The sequence below is a fragment of the Fundulus heteroclitus genome, chromosome 15, assembly GCF_011125445.2.
Source record: "Fundulus heteroclitus isolate FHET01 chromosome 15, MU-UCD_Fhet_4.1, whole genome shotgun sequence".
Classification (NCBI taxonomy): Eukaryota; Metazoa; Chordata; class Actinopteri; order Cyprinodontiformes; family Fundulidae; genus Fundulus; species Fundulus heteroclitus.
Genome location: NC_046375.1, coordinates 4060709 through 4074611, shown reverse-complemented (window position 1 = coordinate 4074611; position 13903 = coordinate 4060709). Strand labels below are relative to the sequence as shown.

The 13903-nt window shown below is 40.5% G+C and overlaps 2 protein-coding genes across 4 annotated transcripts in view; one reads left to right on the top strand and one right to left on the bottom strand.

Moving 5' to 3' along the window:
* Positions 1–4495, top strand: part of esr2a (estrogen receptor 2a) — a 34389-nt gene extending 29894 nt beyond the window's left edge. For both annotated transcript variants that reach the window (XM_021323205.2, XM_012875793.3), the window contains exon 9: positions 1014–4495. In XM_021323205.2, the coding sequence (XP_021178880.2) occupies positions 1014–1263 (250 nt within the window). In that variant the 3' untranslated portion in view covers positions 1264–4495. The remainder of the gene's footprint in view (positions 1–1013) is intronic.
* A 5157-nt stretch (positions 4496–9652) lies between these two features.
* LOC118566133 (nesprin-2-like) overlaps positions 9653–13903 on the bottom strand; it is a gene marked incomplete at its 5' end in the record, with an annotated part of 41281 nt that continues 37030 nt past the window's right edge. For both annotated transcript variants that reach the window (XM_036147227.1, XM_036147228.1), the window contains 6 exon segments: positions 9653–9838; positions 9926–10055; positions 11202–11378; positions 11463–11650; positions 13245–13377; positions 13490–13611. In XM_036147227.1, coding sequence (XP_036003120.1) covers positions 9762–9838; positions 9926–10055; positions 11202–11378; positions 11463–11650; positions 13245–13377; positions 13490–13611 — 827 coding nt within the window.

The following is a 13903-nucleotide window of genomic DNA, read 5'->3' as shown; positions in this document are numbered from 1 at the left end:
CAGGGAGAGGAAGTCCAATCAGAGTTGATTGGAAGATGGAACTGATTAAATAGATGTATAAATCTAGATCAGGGTTCTGCAACCTGCAGCTGCAAATGAATCAAGGCACTTACGACAATGACTCTTAATACCTGAGACTAAATAATTTAGTGAACCAAGGATTTCTAAACAAGGACATAATAGTAAATGCAGGTTTCAGCAGTTTTTCAGGTTTTTATTTGTCGTTAAAACTGAATTTTAACAATTGAGTGACAGTGAAGAACCAGTAACGTTTTTTTTTTATGTTGTCATTAAGTTGTTGTTTTTTTACATAATTTTGCACAAATATAAACATCTCATAGAATAAAGTCCACTCTTTTTGCCAAAGTTTTAACTTTTTCTTTAACCCTAAAAATGAAAATGGAAGAAAAAAAACTTTCCCTGTAGTAGATGTTTATCTAAAGGTAAAAGTTGCCTTTTTTTCAAGGGTCATGTAAGATTGGCAGCTCTAAAAGAGTTTTATTTAGCTGGTTTGAAGGCACCATGGCTCTTTGGATTGGAAAGGTTGCAGAACCCTGATCTAGATAAGTCAATTCATATTCAGGTGTTAGAGAGGCCAAGTCAAAATTCAGTCAATTAAGAATCAGTGGCAAGACTTGAAAATGGCTCTTCAGATACTTTTCAGATACTTTTCAGTATCTGAAGAGCAAAAGTCAAACTAAAAAAGGTGGAAAAATCTAGTCTTTAGAAATTAAAATCAGGTTTACCTTTCTGCTGTAATTGCAGGAAAAGGTTATTTGACAAATTATCGACGCGGGTGGTCTAAAAACAAAATGCTCCGATTTTTACCTGCATAATTTTCCTTCCACTTTACAATTATGTCCTACCTTGTGTTGATCTTTCATATAGTCTCAACAACATGGATTGAAATGTATTTTTTTTACGATGTGAATACTTTTCCAAAGCACCCTAAGTGACCTAAGTGATCATTTGTCGATATTGGCGTCACCGACATCTCTCTTCCCGATGTGCAGCAACAAAGGCATGGACCACCTGCACTGCATGAAGATGAAAAACATGGTGCCTTTGTACGACCTGCTGCTGGAGATGCTGGACGCCCACATCATGCACAGCTCCCGTCTCCCTCGCCGGCCAGCCCAGCAGGACTCCACGGATCAGTCGGAGACGGCCCCCGATCAGGCCCACTGCTCCGCCGCCGGCCCCTCAAACACCTGGACTCCCAGCGGCGCTGGAGTCGCAGGCGAAGCCCAGTGTTCAGATTAGAGATCCGATTCAAAGACTTCTCCCAGGAGGACTGATGCCTTTCCGGAGCAATCTGCAAAGACTTGAGAGCTGGATTCTCTGCCTGATCACTGGTGAATCTGTAAAAACACACTGTGCACTAATTCTGGTGAGTTCTCTGACTGCAGAAAGTTTAAAGCTCAAGAGGGTAGACCGGACCTGTTGGCTTCTCTTCTTACCACTCAGCATGGAACAGAAACCAGAGGAACTTTCTATCAAACTTGCAATTTGACATAGAGCCGCAGCACTTGCATCTTCTGTCAGTTTTAGCATATTTTAAGGCATATCGATACCTGCAGCTCACTCAGCTTTCGCTATACACAGTGGCATTTTTATTTTATTTTTTTCACCACTTATAGGTTTGTTTTCATCACATTTCAGATCAGAAAACGTTTAATATCAAACATAAGCTGAATAAATGCTAATATTATTGAGGGATTTTATTTAAGGGGAAAAGGCTAAGCAAAGAAAGTAAGGTACCCGTTTAAAATCATGACTAATCGCTTATTTTGTGCCTCACAGAATAGGCCAGGAGTTCACAAAAGAGCCCAGAAGAACCTCTAAAGCGCCACAGGCCACACTTATCTTTAAAGGTCAGCATTTGTGATTGAAAAATTAGAAAAAGACTGGTCATCGATGGGAAAGTTTTAAGCTGAGAGCCACTGCTGTGACATAAAACCCTCCAATGTGGCTGAATTAAAACAATTCTCTAAAGAGTGGCGACCAAAAACGGTGCCGCCAGGTTTTTAGGTTTAGAGGACAGTAACTTTTTCCACACCAGGTTGGCTTGTGTAGCTTTTTTTTTACCCTTAATAAATGAAATCCTCAGTTGCATTTTATATTATGTCAGGCTATATTCATCATATATTTCAATTAATTTCATCTGCAATATGTAACTTTGACAAAAAAAAAAAAAAAAAAAAGCAGAGGCAAAAGAAATCTTTCAAATACCTTTTAACAGGACTGCCTTTCTGACAGCTGCTCTGCAGTTTCTAGATTCTTTGAAATCTTTCAACCTTCTGCATCAATGACTTAAAAACACCACTAGATTTCCACAGCACTCCTCACAGCGGTTTCTTTTTCACTTCATTGTAATTTCCATACAATAGTGTCTCAAAGGCGAGCCGTAATTTTAATCGTAACCCGTTCTTTTCCTGTCGTTTTAAAGTGGCCTCCATCAGCGGTTCTTTAGACTTTTCAAAGTTTTTCCTTTGGGCCTTTAGATGTGATTTCACTCTGTTCGGTCCGTCACCTGACCATTTTCAAAGAAGCGATTCTGTTTGTTTTTGCCTCGTTAATCCTTTGAAGTCTGGCTGATGAACCGAAAAGGCATAAAAAGAGATCTGGTGGATAATTACGTTTCAGCAGAGGTGTGCACTTATAAATAATATGAAAAAAAAAACACACAAAAAGAGGACACTCTGCTATAAATGGTATCTGAAACGGATATGTTTAATAAGCTGTAATAAAAAAAACTGGTGAGATTGTTTAAAAAGCCTGGAAATTATAAAGAAAAGCTCTTGAAAGTCAAAGTCCGACTCACTAATCCACCTCACAGCGGTATAAAACCATCTATGGCTGACGTCCAGTAACCCACGTCTCCTCAGGGAACTTCAGCAGGACTCATGTTCCATGTGTCAAGCTGCTTTCCCCTTCAGGCTGTTTTACTAAACTGGATACTCTTATCGTTTGCCGTCACATTAATGCAGAAATAAAGACAGCTTTTAAGAGTTAGAGCCTTTGCTCTAGAAAAAAAAAAATCAGATTTAGCCAGTGACTACATTTATATGGACAGAGATATCCAAGCTAGGACAACAGTGACGTTATGCCATCTCGGCGGCCTACCATCTTCTGTTACCAAGCTCCGAAATTCTCTTGACAAGAAATTGCTGTCCATGTAAATAGTGCATCGCCGCATCTAATCGTTATCTGCGGGTTTAGATTATCTCTCAGATTCAGAGGTGAAGGAGACACGTGTCCATGAAGCACTGGAAACACAACCAGGGGTCTGTTGGAATTTTCTGTAAAACTGTAACTGTGAATCTAGATCTCTGTAACAAGCCAACAAACCAGGACTTTATGCAATTTTTTTCCCCCCCTCTTCTGATTTCTTCAACTTTGAGCTTGGAGGTTGCTATTAGCTTTAGGACAAGTCGGGACAGTCAGGCCGATTGTTGGGATCTGCGGTCTATTAAACTACAGATGCCCCAATCAGGATGTGTTTTTTCTTCCCTGATACTAATCCGGGTTAAGAATGCATTTGCTAACGGTCCCAATCCAATGTCACATCAAAGCTGATACGATGAATGCCATGTACGTGCATTAATATACCACTTCAGTATGTGGTGCTGTAACTGATTTCCCCATTGTGGGACAATAAAGGTATTTCTATTCTGTTCCCGGCAACCTGTTGCCTGAAATGGGTTTAGTTTCTAAACAGAGTTAAAACCAAGTTATTTACATACACTGTACATATAAAAAAGAAAAATCTGACTTTAAATCAGATATGACTCAAGTTTTTTTTTTTAGGTTAGTTAGGATTACCAAAATTATTAGCCAGACGCCAGATTAATTATTAGGTTTTGTTTTTTAAGAAAAAATGTAAACACTGTTTTTCAATTCAGAAGTGTAAATACACTAAGATTATTAAGTCTAATTATAATAGCTATGATATCCAGGCGTTTGGAGGCTTTAATTCACGACATTTGTGTGAAACGAAGGCACATCAGTAGACGTGGACGGACATGCATCCTGCTTCCTCTTGTGAAAAATCAAAAGTACGTTAATGGTGGACGTCTATAAATCTGGTTCATCTTCAGCTACATTTTCTAGATGCCCAAAAAGTAGCTCGTTAATCTGGATCTGAAGCTGGAACTAAAGTGCCATTATCCACAGTGACAGAGTCCCGTACCAACAGATTAAAATGTACAGATGCACACATGGACAACACTTCTCCAACATGAAAAGGTGTGCGCGACTTGCAAACCTGACCAAGGTACACGGGTTCTATCAGGAGGAGCGGACCAAACATCCTCCGAAATATTGCGAGGAACTTGTGGAAGAATACACACAACGTTCGACCCAAGTCATACAAGCCAACGCTCAACAAAATGAATCTGCTATTCTGGCATTTAGCAAATAGAAATCATCTTGGTAATCCTAACTGATCTAAGACAGAAAAAGTTTGATTTAATGTCAGACAAAAAAAAAAAAAGTCGTCTAACATCTAATGGTTCTAACGGATATGTAAATATCTGGTTTTAACATGCAGACGCATTCTTCAGTAAACCTGCATCCTGTTTCTGCAGCATGTTTAACCTCCGTGTCGCTATGGCTCAATAATTCATCTCGTAACATCATTTCAGAGTGGTTCCATACTCAAAATGTGTTCTCCAGCTTCATGAACTTTGAATGTCATAAAATATAATGTCTGTTGTTTCTTTTAGCTGCTCCGTGCTCAGTCTCCCCCCCCCACCCCCTACAAAGACAGCTGCTGCAATCGATCAATTAGGAGCAGACGACAGACTCTGTCATTGTCACTGTCATAGTAAGGGGTGAAAAACCCTTTGATGGTTAGGAAAAACACAACAAAAAGATTTGTTGGTTAAGCATAAATGACAGCCTATAATAAAATTTTGCAAGTCATGCAGCTGCACATACTGTTGGCTAAAAACAGCCGAGCCACAGTCACAGAGGATAAAACATATTGACAACATATTGGGAGTTTAGTTTAGTAAGGTTTAAGGATACATCTGTAAATGTGCTGTTCTAAATGTATTTTTTGACTAAAATAATTTCATTATTTGTATTTACTAAAGTGTCCCAAGACAGCTAGAAACCGTTGCCTTAAAAGACGTGTCTGCCTTTTAAAAATGCCGATGAACGTCAGCATTCCCACAATTTAATTGGCAAATATTTTGTTGGCAATCAACAGGTTTTACAAGACTGTAAAAGCGTAAATGGAAACTCACCTGTACTGAAAAGCAGGCATGATATCTTTCTATTTAACCACATTACAACAGACCGCCTGTTAAGCCCCGGAGGGTGCGTTTAATCACTTTTTCACACCCATCCGTGCTTCATTAAAGATGTTTTTTTTTTTAACGGTTCAAGACCGCTGCTCTTTTATGACAACAAAGCTCTTACATGCATGGAATGATTGCAGTCCAACAAAAAGGAGTACATCTGGGGGGAAAATAAATGCCTGTAGAATTAGAGAAGAATACATATTTGTGCTTATGTATAAATGGTTGTTTTTACATTTAAGGAATTCTATTTTTTGATTTGAATTCAGAGTTTTGCCATTTTATTTCTACGCTCATCCCTTTAAAAAGGTGCAAAGCCACATTATTTGACTTTTTTTTAATTGATACGTCAGTAGCTCACTCTGGTTGCTTTTTTTGAAAGATTTTTATGAAAGATTATCACGTCCCGCTGGCGTATTAGTTGTTATTTTGACGTTTTATGCTTTGTTTTTGCTCGGTAAATAAACTAAATATAGCCTTACGTGTTTATTTTTAACAACAGAAGAAATACGTATTGCGCATGCGCAGCAGGAGATAAAACAAGGAAGCGGGTAATGGCTATTAGCATCTCCCATCCAAACTATGCAGAATGCTTCAAGATCCAGTGGTAAAAAAAAGCACAGAAAATATGATTCCAAGAGGGAAAAGACTGGAATGTCTCTGGGAATACAGTGTGACCGTTGGTGTTCACTGAGGCGGACGCTAAACCTGCAGACGCTCAGATCTGACCGCAAAGTTGACTGATCTGAGTAAATGATCTGATATGAGGCTCTCAAAGTTGCTGTAGATCGGTTTATTTAATTAATAATGGTTGGTCTTCGATCACGGTGAGCTGCCGCCTTATTGCGAGGCATTTCAGAGCGTCAGACTTAGTTTGCCATTATATAATTTTGGCATTATGATAGTTCTGCGATACTGCCGGTAGATGGCGCCACATCTGTTTATATCTGCTTATCGCGCCTGGTACTGGGGCTATTTTTATCCACACAAAGAACCATCAAAACATTATCAGGATGGAAGTTTGGTGTATATAACCTTATTTTATCATGATCAAACTGTTTTTGGACTTTTCTTAAAGCATATAATGTGGCTATATACCTTCAATTTGGGCTTATTATTTTTTCTTTTATTAAGAAATTCTGATCTGTTTTGCCTTTGCTGACCAATTGGCCGTTTTTATCAGTATGATCCCTTTTATTCCTTTTTGTGGCATTCTCTCATTCCATGCATGCATTAGGAAAAAAAAACTGTGTGATATTTTGCAGCTTTGACAATCACTTGAAGATTTAGGGTTGTTTACTGCAAACAGGTCTCTGGACTCGTCTGCCTTGCACCTTTTTTCTGATTGCTCTGTCACCTTAAAACAAATGATCACTGTGTAGAAAATAATAAACTGTCAATGTTTGTTCATTTCTGGTGAAAACTTTTAGTAATAAATGTTCAAACGTGATGTTTGTTGTCTTCTCTGCCACTAAACATGTTTAACGCAGCTCAGAAAAGATGGAACCGGAACACGTTAACGTTTTGTCTTCTCGTGTTTATCTAGAGTCAGATCACATTTAAGTCGACCTATTTTATATTCTGTTTAATAAATTATGACATTAGGCAAACTGTGAGCGAATAAAGACAATCCAGGGTAGAGAATTTGGATTTACTAGAAGAAAATCAGAATCAGTGAACCATCAGTCATAAATAAACATTACATTCTGTGAATAATCATCCAGCTGAATAAACAACGCACCAGAAGGCATATATCTCAACTAAAGATGCACCAGAGTAATAAAAAAACACACAAATGAAGAGTTCCTAAAATAAAGGCTTTCTTTGCTGCTGTTATATGGAATACACATATTTTTCAGTTTAACGACCATTAACACCAAAACAAATGTTTAGTGTAAAAAACAGACATGCAACATGGTGTTCAATGTCTTTATCATTTTAAAAGAAAAACCTAAACAGTTTGTGAGTCAGTAAAAAAAAACCACACATGCTCATGAGGCGGATGGTGATGTTAGCGCTAATGATTATCCTGCTTTAAATACGGACCTCTCAGTCAGTCAGTAGTAAAAATCGGCTTCTCTGCAGCTAGAATACAAGCCGCAGCGCATAAAATAGTATTCCAGCATCAGTTTCTAAAAGTATAAATAGGCAATAATAAAAATTAATGTTCAGGAAGAAGTGGTTTGAGCTCAAAGTAATGCTAAGATTTCAAACCTTTTTTTTAAATTATTATTTAATATTGTCACACTTTTTAAATAAGAAAATCCCTTGCTAAAGCATTCACTCACCTCAACTCTTTCAGAATTTGTGACATTACAAGTAAAAGCTCCACTGGGTTTTATTGGGATCTTATGTGACAGACCAACACGAAGTTCAACATAACTGGAAAAAAAGACGGTCTTCTAATTTTTTTTATTGTACTTATATAAATCTAATAGGTTTGGGGTGCATTTCTATGCTGACCCTTTCCTTTAACTCAAGCACTTAATTCAAAATCAGGTCTCATATTTCCTCCTCATCTATGTGCCATCTAACCTCAAAATGACTTAAGCTGCTCTTATAAACAAGCAGCAGCCACCAGGCTCAGAGTGACTCTGGAGGAGCTGCTGATATCCACAGCTCAGGTGGGATTAGGTGTTCTCAGAACTATTAGCTGTACTCTAAACCTTTCTGGAAAGGCGTAAAGGGCCATCAGGGTTCCTGTTAGCAGTTTGCACCAAATCAAGCAAGAGATGCAGAAAACATGAAAAAGAAGGTACTCTGGTCATATGAGACCAAAAACGTTTTGGTCTGGATGCGAATTGAGGCGAAAAGCCAACTGTGCAGGTCGCCATTAACCCGCCTTCCCTCCAATCAAGGCAACAACTTTCCGATTTTCATTTGCAGAAATCTTTGCACTTTTTTTCCTGTTCCGTTGCACTTCTCAGTTATGCACTACTTCCTGTTGGTTTATTACATTAAAATCTGAATAAAATAAATAGATGTTTTTAGTTGTGATGTTTCAAAAGGTAAAGTGTAAGGGGTATCAACCCTTATGCAATGTTTATTTGTGCCAAATAAAGAAATCTTTTAGATTTTTTTTCTTCTTTTTTGTACTTTGGCTGATTCATTTTCCTGAAAGTTCACTCGTGTATTCCTGGGAAATGTCTTTCGTTCGATAGAAAAATCGCCATCAGGTGGGCGGAGGGCCGTTGGTGTAGTGCAACATGGGGTAGAAGGACCTGGCGAAGTTGTTGGTCACAGTGCAGCCGGGGTCGCTCTCCGACAGCGGGATCAGGCAGGGGAGGAGAAGCAGCAGCAGCAGCAGGAGCTGGACGGGGAAGGCGGCCCGTAAGAGGCGGGAGAAGAACGACCGAGGCGGCGAGGACTCCCTCCTTTGCCTGCGAAACAAAAATGGTGTCAAAAAATAAAATCAGACAGAATCAGACGCTTAGCAATCTATTTTTAGATACAGAACACACAGTGAATTCAAACCTAATTCTTTATTCAACCAATTTTTTACCCAAACTACAAGTTTTTAAAAAGAAAAAAGAACAGGTGCTCTCTGAACTCTGAAGTGGGCGGAGCTTGGTGACAGGGCGTTCCTGGGACCTGCGTCGTGATTGGTTGGGAGGATGTAATGACAGTAATATTAACCTACATGATAGGCTAGAATGCAAAAGGAAGGAAACTGTTATTCTATTGAACTTTTTATTGAACTTTTTTCCTATCGTCGATATACATTGTTATTTAATTATCGTCCAGCCCTACGTTAAAATCACTTTCTATACTTATTTACTATTAAATAGATTCAGTGTGGAAGAATTCTGTTCATACTTTGTGTAACTACTCTTTGGGACAGAACTTCTATAACTGCAGGAACATACAAAGCACTTGATCTTGAACCTTTGCTCTTTGAGCAGTTTCTCCTCAAAAACATCGTGTCTTTTTCCCATCAGGTCTTCTACAGAATTCACGTCTGAAGACCGAGGTGATCACGTGTGTCAGGTCACTATTATTGTGTGACAGTAAATTTGCCCTCCATACTGGCTGTGTCCTGTCTCAGCGATTCTAAACCGGCCACATTTTGTGCAAAACTTTGCGGGTCAGTTTTCTGGGTGTTTGTTAATACAGCGTCTTGCAGAACGTGACATCGTTATACCACTATTTTATTAGATCCATAATATATTATTTTTAGCTCATGTGAACGCTAAAAATCAGACTCAACTTCCACTGCGTTGTACCGTGCAAAAAAAACTCCCCACTCTCTGCACGCACCTGCGAGTGGAGGGTCCCGCCTTTAAGCTAGCCACATCCTGAGGCGGGTCTGCTGCTGCTGCACACCCAGGGTCCTGACTCAACAGGCGCTGCTGCAGCGTGCCGAGGTCCTGCTCCACCTTCTTCCCGAGCTGCCTCAGCTTGCTGCCCGTCACGTGCAGCTTCTCCTGGGCTTCGTCGCCGTCCTCTGCACCGTCTTCAGGCTGGAGCTGAGACCAGAGGGCCTGCAGGGACGCCTGGTGAGCCTGCCGGCTCCGCAGCTCCTCCCGCAACTCCTGCGGAGCACGAGCCGTGTGAGGCATGTCCCGACGCTTCGTTTCCCACCCGAGCGAACCCTCACTCTGCTGAACGAGCATGCTCACCCTCAGAGCGCCTTCCTGTTGCTGCAGCGCTCGGACGCTTGTTTCCGGGCTCCTTCGTGTCCACCGCGCAGCACCGGCTCTCTGCCTGCGCCAGCCACAGCAGCAGAGAGTGAAGAGCTGAGTGAAACTCCTGCACAGCGGGGGGGGAAATAAACTTTGTTACTGTGGGTTTAAAAATATCACATCATTAAAGTCCAACATCCACTGGAAAGTTTTCTCAAAACAAGATATCACAGGCTTCATATTTTTTACGAGACCTGTTTTGGAGTTTGACAAGAGCGATATATTTTCTAAATGTTCTGGCAGGAGCCAAAGACGTCCATAAAGTTGCGTAACGCGGCTCTTAGCGCTTGTTCAAGGATCTTGTACAAGTTCGAAGAGAAACGAGAGAAACAGGCTTCTTGGCATAAAAAGTGAAAATCGGCTCTTCTGGGGGCATCTAATTGGGCAAATAATTCAAAAGTAATTATCTTACAGATGAGAATTAAAAAGATCTGACCAATCCAGCAGGGAATCCTGTAAACCGTCAATTCTGCTGGTCTGTTTTTAATCAAAAAATATCAGTGTTGTAGTCAAGTCACTATGCCTCGAGTCCGAGTCCAGGTTCGAGTCTCCAGTGTTCAAGTCTGAGTCAAGTCCAAGTCATTAAAAAAAAAATCAGAGTCGAGTCCGGGTCAAGTCCACTACTCATCCGAGTCAAGTCTGAGTCGAGTCCTTATTGATCAAGTCGAGTCCAAGTTCCGCAGTGAAAATTAATGTTCGTTGTAGGAAAATGCCGTGACGTGTGATGTATGACATGAAGCAGTAACATTCCATTGCACCAATAATTTAGATATTAAAATCATACACCAAATAACATTCTAATGACATATTAAAATTATAGCCTAATGATATAAAAAAAGTTGAGTCTTTTTCTCAGTTTCCGAGTCAGAATGATCTGAATGTAGGAGTCCGAGTCCAAGTTCGAGTCATCAGTGCTCAAGTCCAAGTCAAGTCACGAGTCTCTAAATTTAGCTAATGACTCGTACTCGAGTCTCAGACTCGAGTACTACAACACTGAGATATATATATATATATATATATATATATATATATATATATATTTGCTACATTTTTTCCAGTTCCAACTTGTAAAACAAGCCCACGGTAATTATAGAAATGTGAATAGTCTCTTGTTGCATGAAGATGGCTGGCAGATGCTTTCTGACACAACCATCACAGTGCCTTCATCTTGCTCCCTGCTCCAGATGTATAAATGTTTGGCGTTTCTTCTCACCTGGCAGCGAATCAGCCTCTCCCTCAGGCTGTGGTCCCACTGCTGCAGTCCTGTACACGCTCTGCTCCAGTCTCTGTTCGCCCGCGCCACTCGCCCCTGCAGTTCTGGGGCGTCCTTCGCCTGCATGTTGACGGACAGCATGATGGCCTTGTAGTGGCAAAACGCTTTGTCCATTTCCTGCAAACGTAAAACATGGATAGAAATGCATAAGACGTGATCTAGAGGAAAGTAAACCTGCCGTATTCAGACATGGTGGCTTACCTTCAGCTCTTTGGCTCTGGCTTCCATTTCCTCTACACCGCCCGCCGCTTTGGACTGAAGGAGGCGGTCCAGCTCAGGGACCACGCTTTCTAACCAGGAGGTGAGCTTGTCCAGGTCAGAGGTCATCTGTTGAGGGTCCGGAGAGGACCTGGACTGAGCCCTGCGCAGCTCCCAGCGTTCAATCACACCTGAAAACAAACGGATATCTCTCAGGTTATAAATGAAATAGAAATCATTTATAAAATAGAAATAGATAAAATAGAAATCATATTGCTCAATATCGATAATTATAAAAAAGTTAACATGTATTTTAAGTGCATTTTAAGTGTCATTTTTTGCTGTTGCTTCGCAACCTATTTTTAGATACAGAACACACAAACTTAACCCTTTAATCAAGCAATTTTTTTACCAAAGCTACGAGTTTTTAAAAAGTAAAAAGAACGCGTGCTCTCTGAACTCTGAAGTGGGCGGAGCTTGGTGACGGGGCGTTTCTGGGTCTGCGCCGTGATTGGTTGGGAGGTTGTAATGACTGTAATATTAACCTACATGGCTATAATGCAAAAGGAAGGAAAACTGTTATTCTATTGAACTTTTTATTGAACTTTTTTCCTATCGTCGATATTTATTGTTATTGAATTATCATCCAGCCCTACGTTAAAATCACTGTCTAATTATTTACTAATAAATAGCTTCAGTGTGGAAGAATTACAAAAAAGAAACCGGTGCCACCAACATTGGCATCGCTTCTGTTCATACTTTGTGTAACTACTTTTTGGGACAGAACTTCTATAACTGCAGGAACATACAGAGTACTTTATCTTGAGGTTTCTCCTCAAAAAAAAAAAAGTCTTCTACAGAATTCAGGTCTGAAGACCGAGGTGATTACGTGCGAAGGTTTATTCTGTGTCAGGTCACTATTATTGTGTGACAGTATATTTGCCCTCCATACTGGCTGTGTCCTGTCTCAGCGATTTTAAACCAGCCGCATTTTGTGCAAAACTTTGCGGGTCAGTTTTCTGGGTGTTTGTTAATACAGCGTCCTGCAGAACGTGACATCCTTATACCACTATTTTTTTTGATCCATAATATATTATTTTTTAGCTCACGTGAACGCTAAAAATCAGACGTTTGTTTCAACGGAAGGATACAGGAAGCAGTATGAATGGATGCTTACAGTAAGATTGCTTTTTGGTAAGCCTGAAAAAACAACAACTGAACAGCTTACTTTTATAATCTCCCAAACTTCCAAGGGTTATTTTTAGACGAAAACAACCTGTTTTGATTTGCTTTCGTTTGTTAAGTTTGATTCCAATCAGGGCTTTAGCTTGACTGGCCGACCTCCATTGTGAGCTCGGCTGTAGATTGGCTCATATCTGGTCACAGTGACCAAAAAGCCAACTTCCATTGTGAGCTGGGAGGTTGATTGGTTCAGTCCACTGTGAGGTCATGTGACATTGGATAAAGGGCAAACCCTATTGGATGAGATATTGCCGACTAATGTGGGCCAAGTAGCCCCACAGTCGCATACATACATGCATGTATGCATAAATGTATGCATGCATGTATACATGCATAACTTTTTGCACACATTTATTCCTGCTTTTGTATAGTTTATTTGTCATTGTGTTTTCTTGAACTAATTCCTTCACTGCATGCATTTTATGCATTCATTCTTTTAATTTTCATTGTATTCTAACAATATTCTGCCAGCTGTCTGTTTTGAGTTCCCCCCCTTGCAGAGCACACTGTTAATAAATAGCATCTTCTGCACGGGACTCTCACCCGACTGCTTGTCTGAGGCATTCAGTCCTGTCAAACCGAACTCCTCCGGCTGCTCCTCGTCGTCGTCATCGAGGATGAGCGAGACTCTCTTTATGTTCTCGATGCTGTCGCTGCACTGGGACACGAGCTGCAGCTGGAAAAACGCAACAAGTAGACAATCAGAGCTGACATCTGGCTCAGAGGCGAGCCCTCGCAGGCTGCATTACAGCTAGTCTAAAGTCGGCAGAGAGAACTTGGAGACGTACATAACCCTGCTTCAGAGGAGTGCTGGTGAGAGTGGGGGTGGGCTCGGTGTCTCCTTCTGGATCCAGCTGAGCTTCTGGTGTCATCCATGAACGATCATGGACAGCCATAGATCTGCTTGGAACTGCAAAAAGAAATGTATTCAGGGTTACCTCCTCTTTGATATAAATAGTCAAGGAATTTTTTCATTTTTTTTGTGATCCTTCACTTATTTATCAAAATGGTTTTGTCGGGCCTGAATGATCATTTTAAGGTGTGGGGTTTAAAGTATCAGGGCACAGTCATCGTCATCACTGTGATTGGAGGACATTTTTTAAACCGCAGCTCGTAAAATGTGCCACCACAGCATTTTGATGATGTTGAGATCCGCCCTTTAACCTGAGGCCATTCAACTCTGATTCATCTTCCAGACGTTC